The sequence below is a fragment of the Pyrus communis genome, chromosome 9 (assembly GCF_963583255.1).
Source record: "Pyrus communis chromosome 9, drPyrComm1.1, whole genome shotgun sequence".
NCBI lineage: Eukaryota > Viridiplantae > Streptophyta > Magnoliopsida > Rosales > Rosaceae > Pyrus > Pyrus communis.
The window spans coordinates 22,692,174-22,711,020 of NC_084811.1; the positions used below are offsets into that span (position 1 = coordinate 22,692,174).

Consider the following 18,847-nt stretch of genomic DNA (forward strand, 5'->3'; position numbering starts at 1 on the left):
AGTACCTTTACCTTGGCTGATTGTACGAATAATCAGGTCAAATACGAAGCCTTTATCATTGGCCTTAATGTCATTCACGACTTGAAGGCAGCCCACATGCTCGTCTTTGGTGATTCAAAACTTTTAACCAACTCAATGGAACTTTTCAATGTATGAGTTGTACTTTGGTGCCCTATCACATGGTTGCCAACTATTTGGCCAAATTGTTTGAAGGCATCACATTTAAGCACATTTCACGAGTTCGAAACACTGACGCATATGAATTAGCTCAAATAGCCTCCGGAGCACAACTCTTGGAAGGCGAGCTAGGTCGGGTTGTACCAGTCATGCGACGACCACACCTGACCCTGGTTAATCAACAAGTTCTCCAACATGACACGTGATCCGTACTCGAGTTATGCCCTTACCTTCGTTGTTGGAGCAAAAAGATCATGTAGATGTTTGCACAGGTACATGCCATAAATTATGTAATGTACCAGAATGAGTTGTACCAAAAGGGTGAAGACGATTTGTTGTTATTATGCCTTAACCCAGAAGAGGCCACCCAAGCGATTACAGAGGTACACGAAGGAATATGCAAAGCTCATCAATCCGGATGCAAAACACATTGGTTGCTTCACTGAGACGCCTATTTCTAGCCGAGTATGTTGAAAGATTGCATTGGATACGCGTGAGGATGTGTACAATGTCAAATTCATGGGCCTATACAGAGAGTCCCAGCAGAATTACTTCACTCGGTCACCAAACCATAGCCATTCAGAGGATGGGCCATGGATGTGATTAGCAAAATTACGTCATCTTCTGGGTCAGCAAAGCATGCATGAATACTCATTCCCACTAACTACTTCACCAAGTGGGTTGAAGCAAAGTCATACGCTGAGTTAACCTTTAAAGAGGTTTGTAATTTTGTGGAGGAAAACATCATGACAAGATTCGACGTATCAGAAAAGATTATAATTGACAACGGCACGATTTTCACGGCCGATAAGTTTAAAGAATATGTGATCAGTTTGAAAATTCAGCTCGATCAATCCATGCCGTATTACCCACAGGCAAATGATAAAATAAAAGCCTGGGATGTGGCATTTGAAGTTAAACGAGGCATTATGGGCATATCAAACTTCACTCCGATCAGTAACAAGGACGACGCTATATGCATTAACTTATGGACACAATGCCATGTTACTAGTCGAGCTAAGCATAAATTCGTTACGAGTTAGGCAAAAGACGTTCGGCGAAGGTGACTTAATGTGGCAAACCATGTTGCTAGTAGGGATTAAAGATCCCAGATTCGGAAAATGGTCGTTAAATTAGGAAGGCCCTTTCGTCGTCCATAAAGTTCTGAGCAATGGGGCATATGACCTTAAGGATCGAACTAGCTTAGTTCATAAATTACTAATCAATGGAAATTTCTTAAAGAAATATTACCCAGTCACTTTGGAAATGCAAGAAGAAAGAATTTTTATTGATTTTCAAAGGGCATACAAGCAAAATTACAAAAACCAATTAGCTTACAACTAAAGACAAAGTCCTAAGGGGTCAAAGGAAGGAAAGCTTCAAAATCAGCTTTCAGTTCTAACCACCTTACTTCGCCCATTGTGACTTCGGCCTGCCTAGTTTTCTTATCGAGTTATAGTTGTAGTATCCGCTTCGCGCCAGCTGCGTATTCCGCCAGTTAAGGCTTATTCGACTTGAAATCCTTTTCGAGCTCCAAAGCAATGGTCGACCTTTGACGTTGAAGTTCAACTATTTGACGGTCGACGTCGACTAGTCATTCATTTTTCACCCGAAGAGCTTGCTCGAAGATAGTCAAATATTCCCGGGTTTGTTCTAAGATAGAAAACAGGTGAACAACACTTTCATTGCTTAGTAGACCGTTGGTTGCAAGGTCGTTCAGACATTCCCTTACAGAATCAAAGCCTTAAAGTTGAAGCATTTGTGAGTCTGAGAGAGACAAAAGCTCTTGCAGTTTGGCGGAGACATCAGACAATGCCATAAAAGATTCAGCTACAGTTGTTAAAGGCCCAGCCACCCCAGAAATGCTGGAGAAGAGGGCGTCGAGCTCAACTTCCCATGGAGGCTGCATAAAAAGAGTTGTTACGAAAGGAAGAATCCAAAATGGATGGCAAATAAGGAAGTTGTGTTAGACCTGCCGAGAAGAGACTTCGGTCATGTCTGCTGGTTCGTTTCTTGAACCCAGAGAGCTTAATGGGCGAGCCTAGTGTTTAAGACAACCTTTTAATTCATGCAACTGATGAAGGTTGTCTATGTTTGATGGCCACTGGGGTGGCCAAGAAATATAAATAACGTTATTCAGCGCATAAAATTTTTGGTGAAATAAGTGATTGGGCACCTGGTATTTAATATCTTCTTGGTTTAGAATTCTAAGGCAGGAAATTAATAAAAGAATACAAAGGTTGAAGTGACCTTATGAAGAGGAATGTCGAGGTTCTGGTCTTGGGGATGAACTGACTTCTATACCGTCACTTCTGGCTCGACAAGAGGTGCCACTTCATGTCCCGCATTTGCTTTGACTGCAGGAATATCGACTTGGTTGGCCGCCTCGACCATCGGTTAAGGATTGCTGGTTGGGAATTCAACTGGTTGAGAACGCCTCACTACCCAGGGTTATTCACACTTGTCCTCCTAACATAAAGAGGGATTAGTTGCTAGTTGGGAGACAGCTAAAATAAAAGAACATAATAGGAGATTGTCATACCTCTTCTTCCAGGACGACCACTGAAGTCTCTTTTGGATTAGGGGGAGGCTTTCTCTCGACCGTGGTGGCTGCCGCCTTTACTATAGTAGCTACTAGGCCAACAACAGCAGAAGCAATAACTAGCTCTGAAAGTGCAAGTTCCTTGACTATAGGTGCAACGACCGATTTGACCACAATAACAGCCTGCGTTGTAGGTTAAACTGTCGCCGGACCCATGGATGAGGCTAAGGGGTTTGGCGGCACTTATGCCGAGACCTGGTTAACGGAAGAAGGGAGATGGGCACTAGGAGTGGTTACTTCCGTAGTTTGACTCGAAATAACATGTATTTCCCGCTTTCCCTTCTTTGCCTTTTTCTTGAGGCATTTTTAGGGTTGGGCAACGTTACCAGCCGTCTCGACCTCCGTGCGAGGTCATTTGCTTGGCGCGGTTGGTGTAACAGAGGATGTTACTAGAGTCAGTTTGGCTGAATGAGCGGTGGTCGTAACCTTCTAAAGAGGAGGAATGAGTTTTTTTTTTGCTGCGACCATTGCAACCACTTTAGCTTTTTTTATTGAACGGCCACCTGGAAAAACTAAGTTTGAGTCAAAATGTAGTTTGAATTAGACAGACAAAAAGAGTAAGTCAAAGATGTATACCTTGAGCCGCTTCTTTGGATTTTAAGGCAAGAGTTTTCCTTAGTCGATTGTCGAAAAGCTTTTCCAAAACTTCTTCGGTTGAGGTACCGAAGAATCCTAGATGTAGGCATCCCACTAGTTGACAAAGGTGTTAGTATTGTTAATCTTTGGGGTATACGACCGAAGGCAAAATTTGGTGCACCGCTCTTCAAAACCCTTCTCGGCTTCCTAGCATTCCCTTTCTGAAGAGTCGGAAAGGCATTCTCGGCTCAAGAGTGAGCGAGAAGTAAGAAGCGGCAAGGGGTAGCCCTGGCGGTAGCCTAGTTGATGGGCCACGAAGTGAGGATGGTATACCTCATAGCTAGCCCGTCCAGCGTTGTAATTGCATAGAAAGTCGCGAGCCAGGACGAAGGACCGCCAGGATTGTCGAAGGTAGGCCTCATTTGCTTTTCCCCACACTGAAGTAGGGATCTTGATAAAGGACGGATATTTCTGGCGACGGCAGACCAGAAACTCCTCCTCAAACAAATCTTCAACACCAAAGAAATATTTAAATATATCTTTGGCCAAGTGAGTAGGAAAGAGATGTGAGGCCAGTTGAAGGCCTATTGCTTTAGAGAAGTTGAAGCTAGGGATCTTGGGCCTCAGCGTGCAAAAGTAGGCTTGTAGCCAAAGTTGGAAGACCCAGAACCGACCGTTTTGGTGCATATCAATCTTCCCCGCATAAGCTTCGGCTAAGCATCGGGTATGTTTGGCAAGGATGGCTGGGCTAAGGGCCAGGACATGACCACTGGCCAAGGCTTCAGCCACTAGCTTGTTCTCGGCCAAGCACTTGTTCGACTTGGTACAAAAGACGAACTTGTTGTACCAGTAGAACAATAAGGCCCCATGCTCTCTCTGTAGTTGAAGAAGTTTTTATGTAGCTTGTGCACCTCTTCTTTTAATGGCTTCTGGCCATCATTCTTCAAAGCTTTGACGACACGTTCGTCAAAGACCGCCTTCAAGTCCAGATTGAATTGATACCGAGACATAGCGGTATCAATTAGAAGACCGGATGGGGAATTGCCAAGTATGGCTATGACATCCCAGATGGTTAGACCAATGGGGCCGAGAGGAATGACCATGGTATTAGTGATCAAACACCAAAAGCTCAGGGTGGCCATAAAAGTTCTCGATCCATGATGATCTCAATGGTCGCGAGCTCAATGGCATCAAAGATGCTGAGAGTCTTCCATTCACCCTTGAAGTGTGGCTCCATCCGGGTGACCCAAGTAGCCCAGGACAAGGGGGTCAAGGGCCAAGCTCCTTGGGGTTTGGTTGGTTCCCACTTCGGCCAACCGTACATTTGAAAAAAGGGTTCAAGGCAGTGGGCCTTCAACATCGTGCTAATGCTTTCTAGGATGTTGTCCGAGAAAAGTGGTCCCAAAGTTTGGTGGGAGGCGCTCGAATCACCCTCGGATCGAAAAGATTTGATGGTGTTTTGATCGATGATGTCTCAACACTTGTTGCATACCTCGACAAGCTTGGTGATGAAGGTGTTGACAACCATTGATGAAGGTTTAAAGGTTTTTGGGTTTCGAAGTTTGGTTTATTTTCTGGGTTGAGAATAAATGGCAAGAGTTTCTGGAGGTTTGAAAGCGTAAAAATCCAAATGGAGGAAAGCGGAGTATTTATAAGCATTTAGGGAGAAGATCAATAGTTTAAGTTTTGAAGAATGAAAAGATATTCGAGGTTTTTCAGTGGTAGGGTATCTGACATGGTTAAGATTGTGTAATCGTGCCTAATAAATGCGCCTGGGTGGTTGGGATATTAAATATTTTTCAGTGTCCTTCAGGAATATGCTAAAGGTTCATTTCGCTTCTTCAAGGTCTAGGCTCGGCCAGAAGTTATAGGTCGAAGACCTCAGAAACAAGGGGGCAATGTTTGGCCCCAAAATATTATTTTGGGCTGAGCTTAGAGTTATTCTCGCCCCGATAACATTCATCTAGAATCTTGTCGTGGGCTGTCCAGTAAGGGTCGGCTGAATCCTACTGCGATGAGGGTTGGTTTAGATAAGGGTGAGGTAGTTAAAACTTAGTGCAACAAGGAGTCTTAAGGCTAAGACTAAGGATGCTGAGAATTAGAGGATGAATCTGGTTTGTTAAAGAGCTTGGTTTAAAGTCCTAGTGAAGTTAGGATTGGCTGAGACCTAATCAAATTAGGTTGAGGAGCCCTAATCCGAGTATGATTCTAGCTCGACCATGATGGGGTTTGCTACTATAAATAGAAAAAGGGAGTGCATCATTCAAGGCATCTCCAATTCAACACATAAATTGCTTTGCGGAAAGTTTCTCAACAACCTTTGAGATTTTATCCCTTTCCTCTTTCTTCCGCCAACACATCTTCAATTTGGATAAACAGCACAGTGAAGGCAACCAGCAACATCGTTAGTTTGGATAAACAACACTATAGCTGTAGAATCAGCATACCGCAGAGCACCTTCAATTTGGATAAACAACACTACTTTGGGATCGACTAATTACCTATCTAAGTCTCGATCAACAAGGACTTTTGAGTTCTTGTTGGTAAAGGTTATCTCATCAGCATTCTCGGTGAAGTAAGGTGTTACAGGTTACTAGGCTCGGCACGTTGAACGCCAAGTTATTTTATGATTGGATATTGGCAAGTATCTTTTAGAGTTCAGCATTTTAACAGCCGAATCGCATTTACCATCAAGACATACATCTCTTTCGAGTACTTGTGTTTGTATAGTCTGGTGCTAGTTCGGCGTGCTTATTCTCTCACGAATATAATCACCGTGATCAAACCCGGTGCCGACGATTTGTGAATTTCGCAGAACTAGCAGCCTTGTCTTCAGGCTCTAGAACCCGAAGGCCGAGACGTGTTCCTTCCTTGGCAACAGTCTTAAGATCAAGAAGTGAGCAACGTGCTCAATGCAACACATTTTACTCCCGGTCGAGCTCGGCCGTCGAGTTGGCATGCTTCACACATAACTGAAGGACATAGTTAGCTTATTAGTTACTCCGCCTGCGCGCCACGTAGGCTTGGTAGTTTTTAGGGTCAACAATATTTCAAGGTGTTTTCTATCCTTTTTCTATTTCAATAAAATTCCTTTTGTTTTATAGTTGTTCGTAACTAATTTCCGTTTGCTAGGGTGAAGTCATGAGTCTTAGTATGAATATGTAATTTTATGAATTTGCTTATGAATGGATGCATGCTTGCTTTGAATTATTAATCACCATGATTAAACTATCTAATTGTCTTAGTAATTCGCAACCATTAGGGTTTTTAGACAAGTAATTTGATGCAATTTCTGTTGGAACATCACCCTAAAATTGAAGAGGGCTTCTAGTGATTAGTAATTGTAAGTTCACTTAAGGCGAACATCACGCTCTTAAGGGTTACATGGTTTTTCAAAGGGTTTTCACAAAGCTTAACGAGTCTTGCATGTTTATATTTGATATGAACATCTCAGACGGGTTGCATGTTAGATATACATTTTCACTTGAACATCACGAGGAAAATATGTTTTAGGAAAACCTAACCTTCAAAGCATGTATGTAGAAATTCATAAGTAATTGGTAAAATTGCATAGGATTGTTAAGGGGACGGCGGAACCCTTGGCTTTTACAATTTGGTTTTCAAAACGTTTTCCCTTGTTTTCTTTACTTTGCTAATTTCTTTAACCTTTTTAATTAAATTAGTTTTTATTATTTTTAAATTCAAAATCAACCTTTTCCAATCTTTATTTTCAAATAATAAATTAAGATTTGGTATTTACATAAATTATTCATTCAATTCATGTGGAAAATGACCTTACTTAGGCTGCTATACTATGATAACCTTGTACTCTTGCAAGTATTTTTAAGCGTTTTTATCCCTACTTTTGTAGGTGGTAAAAATCCTATCAAGCTTACAAGGTTTGTCTCTTAACCAATCTTAACCAATGTGAGACTCTTTTACCTTCACATCCTCACACACCACCTCACGTGTGGTGAATTTTTGAGCCAAAAGTGTGAAATACATGAATCGGTGATAGAGCACGTTTGGTCATTGGGCTTCACATGTGATCAACCTGCTCTAAAATTCTACTATATATATAATTAATTGACAATATGAAGAGTAGCACAACCTCAAGCAAGATTTCTCCTTTCAAGAGAGAAAGCTCAATTGTAAGATGAAGACACCAAGCCAGTCCAATTCTTATTTACTACCTAAAAGAATTAGGGTTTCTCAGGATGGTGACCCATTTGTTGGTGGCCAATAATAACCAGATTTGGACTCATTCATGGTCACATGTTGTTGGTTAATTTGATCAATCATGCCATTCCTCTAAGCTATCAATCGACCGAAGAATGAAAAAAAAAAAAAAAAAAAAAAAAAAAGCTTATTTGTGAGGTTTGTTGATTAATTGTTAAATTTCACACAACCAAAAGATAATGTTTGGGTCATAACATTTATGAGATGTTATAATCTTTTCCAAAAAGAATCCTCTTTACCAATAAAAGAGAATAAAATAATCACGTAACGGGAATGAAATCAATTCGTGACTTGCTCTTTGTTTATTTGCATGCGGTAAATCAAAATGTCCTCAAATATATCATGGAATACCTCAAATTTAGGATTTGGATCACCATAAGGTGTAGTTGATCCAATTCCCATTCATTTTCTCTCATGTTGCCTTCCAAATCACTATTAAACCCGAAACAAAAGCATCTGGCCGTGCATATATATCGATATTCTGGGCAGCTCAATTATTAGCTGATTAAATAGTACACTTGAACTTGAAAGTGAAACCAACTTTTATCCAAGTTCACCCAAATCTATATTTCGCTCAAGTTCGCCCATGTTTATATACAAGTTCACCCAAGTTTAGATTGACTACACTGGTACCGTATTTTAGGTCAAATATCATAATGCTGGTTATAGAAGGGGTTTGTCAAATGCATTCTTGTCAAATTAAGATCTACATGTGTCCTTTAGATTTATGATACGTCGCATGCGACGTTGCTACATCATAAGGCAAAGAAAAAAGGCAATTGGCTTGGGTTGGCATCAAATGAATTATCTACTTTTATAAGGGACATGATATGAGCGGTGCAGTTTGCATTGAACTCCATGGTCCCCTCCCAAAGTCCTTTGTGACCATCACTTTAATGGCAAACAAAGAAGCTTATGTGAATGAAGGGTTGCTGTTATTGTTGTTATTAGGGTTTAGACTTTAAAGGAGGAGGTGTGGGTTTCTAACGGCATGTTGGGTTGGAGATGGGTCCCACTTTAAGATCGGTGCTACACCATAAAAAATCAAAGAGGAAGTTGAGATAGAATCAATTGTTAATACGAGGAGTTTGACTTTTTATAAGAACATGTAAGATCTTTTAAACTATTTTACTACTATTTAATGCGTGAGATCATTTAAATTTAATACGTAAACAACACATATTAAATGACATAAGAGCATGTATATTGTTAAACTCAATGCGTGGTAACATACTTTGATAGTATGAAAATATTTTAAAATTTCACTAGAAAATGAATTAACAATAAAGAAATAGCATAACTCCTTATAACCACAAGACCTCAATTCCCTAAGGTGAAACTCTCACTATCAATAAAGATAACGAAAGATAAATAATTAGGGAAGTGTTATTAGCACTCCAAAAATCTCATTTTACAATCCTTATTAATGTATTTTTTTTCTAAATATAGAAAGTTCGGAGTGTAAAATGAGATTTTTAAAGTGCTAATAACAATTCTCATTAATTATATGTATATATTTAGAGAGAGAGAGAGAGAGAGAGAGAGAGAGAGAGAGAGAGAGAGAGAGAGAGAGAGGGGGGGGGGGGGGAGAGAGAGAGGGGTTTGTCTTGGATATTGAGAAACTGGCAAAGAGATGTAGAATTATGAAAGAAGAGAGAGGCAGTTGAGTTGGGGCGAGAAATTAATTAATAATTGCAACATGATCGAGTCAAGCATGCTGTGCGCCATGCACGAAAGGCGCAGACTGATATTTTGCAGAAGAAGCCAGGAGAAACTGGCAAAGTTATATCATTAAAATTACTATTTCTGATTAAACTCGTGTATATTCAGTCACAGGCGCGCATTGATCAGAACCCGCAAAACCGTCCATAACAACATGCAAAGTAAAAATGTTTTGAAACATATGGAAACACTGCTCACATCTAAACAAAACTGTACATATGCTCTCTCCATTAAAAGATACTAGGGACTCATTTGTTCATAATCTGAAAATTTTTCAATATAAAAATAAGGGACATTATTATATAAACCCATTACAATTGATTTTCAAAGGCAATTGTTCCAACACAAAAAAGTTGTTTGGCTACACAAAAAATTGTTTTTCCATAAAGACTCTAAAACACCAAAAACCTCGGGTGCCAAGTCTTGCTCATGGAAACTTAAACGCTATCCTAAGCCTTCAATAAAAATAAAAGCTTATATCCTAGACATGTACTTTGCATCTCTTGATTTCGGGGTAGATCAACGTCAAGATCCCAAACCCTTAATTCGGTGTTTAACTGAAAATATAGGGGCTCGGCAATTTTTGAGGATTGCATCTTAAAAGCATCCACATAAAAAAATCATTTAGTCAAATTACAAATTAATTTGTTTTTTTTTTCCTTTTACAAACGAAAAACAGAAGTAAAGCAGTGGAAAATAATCAACAGTCGAAATTATAAACTATATTATATGGACTGGGAAGTGGGAACAGAACATTAATAAAGGCCATCTTAAATCAATATATACCAATTTATTCTTGAACAACTCTTTCCATTTGTGTAATCTGCATAACATTTTGTGAGGACCACTTTTACAGAATCCCTGCAACAGATATAAAACAGCCAACAAAGCTATAAAGAACCAACACCAACTACTAGTACCTGGTCCTGGAGAGAGAGAGAGAGAGAGAGAGAGAGAGAGAGAGAGAGAGAGAGAGAGAGAGAGAGAGAGAGTTACCAACAAAGTAGGGTCATTTCTTTCTCTCCCTCACTTTTACAAAATAAACTTACTAAGGAGGTGCCATGGTGACTTCTGGTACACACGTACATGCAAGTGATGAGAAGTTGACAGATCGCAGAGAAAAGAGTTTACCCAAAATTTGGCATGTGTACGTACAGTGTTCTATAATATGTATTTAGCCGAGCTTTGCAGTGTGTATTTGTGTTAGAGTCAAAGGCTCATCTCCAAATTCTTCTCCTCAAATTTCTTCTCCTCAAATTTCTTCTATATTAAGAAATATAAGTTACATGTATTAGAGTTGAATCCCCATCTCCTAATTCTTCTCCTCAAATTTCCTTCTATGTTAAGAAACATAAGTTACGTGTGTAAGAGTTGAATCATCATCACTAGATTTTTCTCCTCAAATTTCTTTGTATATTAAGAAATGTAAGATATAATTACCCAAAAACCGGTCCTAGGGTTTTGTCACTTTTGTACACATGATTACTTTAAGTACATGTTTCTATTTGGTAACAGTAAAAAACCGGTTCTAGGGTATTTGTCTCAATTTTTTATACATCACTAGGATAACTAGTGTTTACCCTCTTTCCTAAACCCTAACCCGTGTCTCTCTTCTCATTCTCTCACCATTTTTTAAAGTAATTGGTTGTATGAAGAATAAAATCAAGAAGTGACTATCACCTCATATTTAGATCATCTTAAACACGACCATAAAAGTCCGCGAGCGTATTAGTACGTAGCTGGAGTACTAGTGCATTTCCAATAATTGGATAGCAAATTACAAACAATTCTAAGTTTAGTTAAAAAAATGTACTTATCGTATTTTCGTTTTTAAGAGATCATTTTGATCCAAATATCTCCACGTGGAACAATTGATTTTTTATTTTATTTTTTAGGGAAATTGTAATACTCATAAAAATTGGAACAAAAAACAAAGACAAGAATTGATCATTGGAGTTAGGAGACATTGATATGGTATGTATTTTAAAGAGTATCTCGAGAAGTTAAGAAGTTCATTAACAAAAGAAATTTTATTTAATTACTAAATTAAAAACTGGTTAATGAAGCGGGATACACAATAGGTCATATATGCATGCTTCTTCAGGTGTCAAGCTTGAATAACCGAGCTAAGCTCAAGCCTACTTCAAGATGTTTCGTAAAAAAAATTGAGTTGCTCACGAGCTTTATGAGTCGAACATACTAATGTTCGAACTTGGCTTGTTTCTTAATTGAGCCGTACTACACTTGGCTCAATTCTTTCACGAGCTGAGCTTTGGTGAGCCAAACACGGGCCAAACCTAATGCGAGTTCAAATTGTTTCAAGCCAATTTACAGCCCTAGTCCTTAGCATTACTTTTCACAAAAATCCACAAAAGCCATCCTTAAGCATCATAACACCGCCTAACCAACATCCTGCCCAAAACTTGTTAGATTTGATCGTCAGTCTAAAGTGGGAGAAGTATCGATATAAAGAAATAATTCAAGTTTCTATAAGTGAAGGTATATGGTTGTGTTATTGATCACTGCCATGTCAACTAATATGGTTAAAAATTGTTATATTTGGATAAGATTGGTTGTGTTTTTAAGAGAGTTAGTAAGAGTCACTTAGTCATTAAGAAATATAGATGCTATATACAGATACTCTTGTAAGAATTCTTCATTACATTCAATAGAACAAATCAATGCATTTACTCAATAGCTTTCTTCTTCCTCAAGCTCCAATTTTCTTTGCTTCCTCTTCAATCACTTGTTCTTCATTTCTTCAAGTTATGCATAGATCATTTACAATAGTTGATTTTGTTGTGGCTTTGTGAAATTTTTTTAGGCCTAGTTTTGTCTCTCATACGATTTGGGGGGTTTTTTTTTGTGTGCCCTGGTTCTTCAGCATCAACAATGGCGATCTAGGTTTTTTTTTTTATGGTGTTGACGATCTTGGTGGTATTTCAGGTGAAACGTTTCAACTCTCTTTATAGTCATGATATGTGAAGTTTGATATTTCTATGCTACAAATCTTAGAATTTTCTTGAGGCATGAAGCCATTTCTGTTTGTTTGTTGTTAGCACAAAACCATTTCTGATTGTTTGTTGTTGGCAAAAAGCCATTCTTTGTTAAAGTTGCTGGTTCAGTTTGTTGTTTCTTGAAGTTCTATGTTGTAGTTATTCGATTCGATTTGAATTGTTAAAATAGTTTGGCATTCTTGAAGTATATCTTGCATAGTTAAAAATGCTAGTTTCTGGTGTGAAAATTGAGGGGCTTTTGGGTATGTTAACGATCAAGTTAAATGATAGGAATTTCTCTTAGTGGGATTTTCAATTCAAATATGTTTTGAAAAAGTATACATTGTTTCTTCACTTTGATGGATTGACTATTTGTCCTCCCAAGTTTGTAATTCATACTAATCATGGTGTCACTAATGTCATTGCTGAGGCCTTTTTGTAATGGGAATCTATTGATATGGCTCTATTGAGTATGTTAATTGCTACTTTGTCAAAGAAGGCAATTGAGCACGTTCTTGGGTGTAAACCTGTACATAAGGCTTATATGAGCCTGAATGATAAATATGCTTCTATTTCTAACGCAAGGATGAATACATTGAAGACATAAGTTTAGACAATATAAAAAAGGGGTGATATGTATTTGTCTAAACTCATGAGGATTAAGGATCAATTACTTAGTGCTGGTGAATTTGTGTCTGATAATGATTTTATTGTAGTTGTTTTATCTAGTTTGCTGTCACATCCCGGCCCAGGCCCCCATCACATCGCATGCTCGACTCCACCATAGCACAATATTGTCCGCTTTGGACCTTGACCACGCCCTCACAGTTTTGTTTCTGGGAACTCACACGAGAATTTCCTAGTGGGTCACCCATCCTGGGATTGCTCTCACGCGAACTCGCTTAACTTCGAAGATCCTACAGAAACTGAAGCCAGTGAGCTCCCAAAAAGCTTCGTGCTATATGGAGATGGGCATGTGCATATAAGGCATAGAGGATCATCTCCTCTGGGCGATGTGGGATGTAACAATCCACCCCTCTTAGGGGCCCGACGTCCTCGTCGACACACTTCTAGCCAGGGATTGGCTCTGATACTAAATTGTCACATCCCGGCCTGGGCCCTCACCATTTCCCGGGCTTGACTCCATTGTAGCATGATATTGTCTGCTTTAGAGCCCGATCATGCGCTCACGGTTTTGTTTGTGGGAACTCACACGAGAACTTCCCAGTGGGTCACCCATCCTGGGATTGCTCTCACGCGAACTTGCTTAACTTCAAAGTTCCTACAGAACCTGAAGTTAGTGAGCTCCTAAAAGGCCTCGTGCTATATGGAGATGGGCATGTACATATAAGACATAAAGGATCCTCTCCCCTGGGCAATGTGGGATCTAACATTTACTTAGGGAATACTCTACTATAAGGATTGTCATTTTCATAAGAGATACTTCAATTTCATTCAGGGAATTTAGGGACAGTTGTTATGTGCATATAGAGAGTTGTTTCTTTGGTGAATAGTTTGTCTCATAACTTCTCTAGTTTGTATATGCAAAGGTCTGGTGTGAATAATTTTCCTTCTTAGTCTGTTATATCACAAGGGTCTTCCAGTAACTCTAAGGATGTTCCATTTACTACTGGAGGAATTGTTGCTAGAATGCCTCATGGTATTGTATCTTTTGGAATCCCATTTTCCCAACAAGGGTCTTCATCATCCAGTTTTGTACCATATGGGCACACTGTTTTTTCTCCATATTCATCTAATCCTATGCCATATCCTTATAATGTTCCTATGATGTACCTTCATATCTTGGTAATCAATATACCATTCCACAACCTACACCTTTTGTATTTCTTGATTTTCCAATGCTTATGGTTTTGTGGGAAATGGTAATGCACCAAAGCAGTTTTCAAAACAAAATTGTGGGCCTAGACCTTTCTATGGTTCAAAGTGAAATAGAAATGGAGGATATAGGTCTTCAAAATTTGGTAATGGTAGAAGTCAGTCTTCTAGTGGAAAGCAAAATAGTGGAACATGACAATCATGGCCTGGGAATACTAAAGCAAGAACCAACGTTGTACCTGAATGTAAAATTTGTTAAAAAAAACAGGTCATATTGCTCTTAACTGTTGGAAAAATCTATTCATCCTAGCTAAGTGTGATAAGTGGTTGAATGTCAAATTTGTGGGAGAAGAGTACATACTGTTTTAGATTGTCATCACAAGAATAACTTTGTTTATCAAGGCACTGTACCACCTTCATCTTTGATTGCTATGCAAGCTCAAGCTCCTTTGAATTTCTTACCTAATGATTCTTGGATTGTAGACACATGAGCATCTCATCATATGACAGAAGATGTGAATTCTCTTTAAAAGGTTACATCATATAAAGGAAGTGATAAGATTACCTAGTAATAAGGAAAGTTTGCCAGTTCAACACATTGGTTCTGCAAGATTACAGACTCTCTCACATTCTTTAATTCGAGAAATGTTTTGCATATTCCAACTATTGCAGTCAATTTATAATGTATCAAACAATTATGTGAAGACAACTTTGTTGGTTCATACGTGGTGAGCATGATTTCTTTGTGCAGAACAAGGTAACCAAAACTATATATACCATGGAATGAGCAATTATGGAGAGTTGTTTCGAATTCCAACCAAGTTAATTTGAAGTGTTGTAGTTACTTAAACACACAAGCTGGTGGCTCTACATGGTCAAAAAGTGAAGAATGTAGTATGACATCAAAGACTTGGACAATTTAACAATGAAGTACTTTATGCAATGTTGAGGCAAACAAACATAGTTAGTTCTCTTGCTGATTAATGACATATGTCTTCTAACAGTATTTCTGGCAAGATGTCTAGGTTACCATTTGTAGATAGGAAATTAATATGTATTTTTCCATTTCAAAAAGTCCATTTTGATCTTTGGGGTCCTTCACCTACTAAGTTCATAGAAGGTTATGAAAACTATGTTAGCTTTGTGGATGAATTCACCAAATATGTATGAATATTTCTTTTAACCAATAATAAACCCTAAGTGTTTGATGAATTTTAGAAGTTTTATGGTTTTGTTTTAGCTCAGTTTAATGTTGGAATTAAGTGTCTTCAAACTGATGGAGGAAGAGAAAACATGAGTAAGAGATTTGATGATTTTCTAAAAATCAAAGGAGTAATTCATATAATTTCTTGGCCATATACTCAGCAAAATGGAATTATTGAGAGAAACATGCATGCTGTTGAGACTTCCATAACTCTTATGACCAAGAGTTTAAAAGACGCTAGGCGTTAGTCGGGCGGCGGGCTGGAGTATAGCGCTTAGGTGGGGCCCAAGCGGGTTAGTTCATTAAGACACATGGCACTGTTGTTATTGATCACTACCATGTCAGCTAATATGGTTAACATTTGTAGATTTGGATAAGATTGGTTGTGTTTGGTTAAGAGAGTTAGTAAGGGTTACTTAGTCATTAAGAAATATAGATGCAATCTATAAAAACTCTTGCAAGAATTCTTCATTACATTGCATGGAACAAATTAGTGCATTTACTCAGTAGCTTTCTTCTTCGCCAAGCTCTGGTTCTCTTTGCTTTCTCTTCAATTACTTTTTCTTCATTTCTTCAATCTATGCATAGATCATGTACAGTAGTTAATAATAATGAGTCTCCAGCGGTCGAGATACCACGAAAACCCCTGCCACCTAAATGTGGAGAGTAAGAAACAATCCTGTAACTAGTGGCTTAACAATTTGAACATCTTGATTAATCACTTATTTCATGAGTTGAAGAATTTATTATGCATGAGATTATTTATTAAGGCATCTTAAATTTATGCATGCATCATGTATCAACATTCCGATCAAGGTTATTACTGTTAGTACTCATTAATTATCCATTTATTAAATGGTAAGTAGTACGATAGTGAAATATTTTTAATTCTATCAAAATTGGGTAAGCATAATGGAAAATTGACAATATTATTTATTCCCTTAAATTATTAGATAGCAAAAGGATAAGGGTGAATTAAAACATATGAAAAAAGTTTGGGTATGTAACAACAGCTTTCCCCAAGTTTAACCTATCAAATAAACCAAAAAAACAAGTGAAAGGAAGCAAAGGTGCATGGTACTTTGAGAAGCCAAAGCCACTCTCAATCTTGTGGCCTTGTCAGGCTTCACTCTTAGGTGGGTCAGCCCCAATTGTACATCATCATTTAGACTCTCACCACCCTTTTATAGGCCCCACACCATCCCTCCTCACCCCCACATACATCAGACTTCCCCCCTTCCCCTCCTTCCCCTCCTCCCCCTCCTCCTCCCTCTCATTTATCCTCTCCCAATTTCCCCATTTCCTCCTCCTCGTCCTCAAATTTTCTCATCATACCCAAAATTACTCCTTTTCATGGACAAGGTTGAGAGAGAGACTCAGGATTTCATGAACGTAGAGTCATTCTCTCAGCTACCCTTCATCCGCCCAGCCCCTCCACTCAACAAAGAAAAGGGCATTCGGCTCTTCGGCATAGAATTTGGCACCGACACCGCCACTGACGACTCGGAGTCCCTTGATTACACCAATGCGTCGGAAGACACAAAAAGGAACAACATCAACACCAACACCACCGCCAACAACAACAACAACAACAAAAATAATAACAACGAAAACGGAAGTGAGAGCAGCCGGAGATTCGAATGCCATTACTGCTGCCGAAACTTCCCAACCTCCCAAGCCCTTGGGGGACACCAGAACGCGCACAAGAGAGAGCGCCAGCACGCAAAACGCGAGCACCTCCAGTCGGCCATGGTGCATGCCGGAGGCCTATCTCATGACGCACACCACGTGTACGGCTTGCTGAACTACACAAGACTTGGCTCCTCAGCTCTTCATCATCCCAGTACTAATTATCCACCATGGAATATTACTAACTCTAGCTCTAGTATAACTAGTGCTCATCATCATCAGCAGCATCCTCACGCTAGGTTTTATGGAAGCTCTGGTGGTACGTATGGCACACAATCTGCTCCAATAAATGGGAGCCCCTTGGCCTTGTGGCGGATCCCAGCCGTTCAAGGTGCTAACCCTAGTTTCAATCGTGACCGTTCAATGAATTTGATCTCCGGCGGGGAGGAAATGATGATGTCCGGGGTCGGTAGTGGGTCGTCCGGTGGTCATCAAGGGCGGTACCTGTATGACTCGTCGATGGCTAGTGTGCAAGATCATGTGAGTTTGGACCTTCATTTGTAATAACATAATATATAGTTATTTTAATAATTGATTACTTAATTAATTACTACTATTTTTAGAGAAAGAGAATTTGAGTGTTGAAATTAATTCTCATGATGATGATGGTGGAAGAGAAGTTTTAATTGTATAATCTTTTGATTAATGCAAATGAGGCCAATTTTAGTCACAATTTTTAGTGGGATTCACTTTGCAAATGATGAAATTATGTTATTAAATTTGACCAATCTATGCATGGAGAATTTTTATGAGCGTCTGGAACACTTATTAAACAGGAACCCGTACTGTTCTTGATTCTGAAAGCAAAACTACTGTCACGAGAGGGGGAAAAAAAAGCAGCTATTTTTGGGATGTGGGATGTAAGTTTCTGTTTTAATTTGTTCAAAGAAATTAAAACAAAATAGCAGCAGCACACTAATAAGTTTGGTTCTCAGCAATGTCTGTCCCCTCCTTGAGCGTTTTAACATTTCTGCCACACGTGTGAGGAATATATGGTATCCGTTAGGGGGTGCATGGGCTTTTGTAGATACACACATGTGCATCGATGCATTTGTTTGTTAGTCTAGACAGGTGGGGTGATGAGAGATGTGAAATTTTATTCAATGTATGTGCAATCAGGTGATAAGGTTTGATGAATAGTGTTCAACTTCTGCCTCAAAATATGCAGAAAGAAAATGATATATCCATAGAATTTGCAGATGGCATTGGTTCTTGCAGCTACTTAAAAGTAAATTTTTGCTCACTATCCCGAAGCAGGAATAGTATTCACCGCTTTATTTATTATAGTTGGATAAATTTAAATTTTGAATTTTGTGTCTATCTATTACATAAATTTTGAATTAAAACTCATCTTACAGTGATAATATGATAGTTATCATCAATATTTCTTTAAGGTAATGAGCATCACAATCTCTTAAAGATGATGAGAAAAAATATTCCCACACTTTAATATCCATTTTCTTGCTTAATTTCAGTGCAATTGATTTGAGAGAGAGAGAGAGAGAGAGAGAGAGAGAGAGAGATTTATCTCTGTGCATGATGTGAGCCCATCAAAGTTTAATTGTATCTTGTTTTCTTAATGATTGAGAGGGAACCTCCCTATTCGCGACGCCAATGGCTGAGCAGACAAAGGGGCAATGTGAAGGCCACTAATTTTACCATTTTTTTCTTTTCCTTCTAGATTATTGATATTTACATTTCTAGTTTGTTATTTTGCACTCTAAATTTAAAATTTATTATTATCTTAAAAAAAAATGCTTGAGAAGAGTGCAATACGACAATCTGGAAGGGTGAATAACATACATA

At 38.7% G+C, this 18,847-nt stretch overlaps 1 protein-coding gene across 1 annotated transcript; it reads left to right on the forward strand.

Moving 5' to 3' along the window:
* The first annotated feature begins 16,642 nt into the window (after window positions 1–16,642).
* On the forward strand, window positions 16,643–17,733 carry LOC137744173 (zinc finger protein 8-like). Its single transcript, XM_068484040.1, has one exon. The coding sequence runs from the start codon at window positions 16,706–16,708 to the stop codon at window positions 17,543–17,545; it is 840 nt and encodes a 279-aa protein (XP_068340141.1). The 5' UTR covers window positions 16,643–16,705; the 3' UTR covers window positions 17,546–17,733.
* The last annotated feature ends 1,114 nt before the right edge of the window (window positions 17,734–18,847 follow it).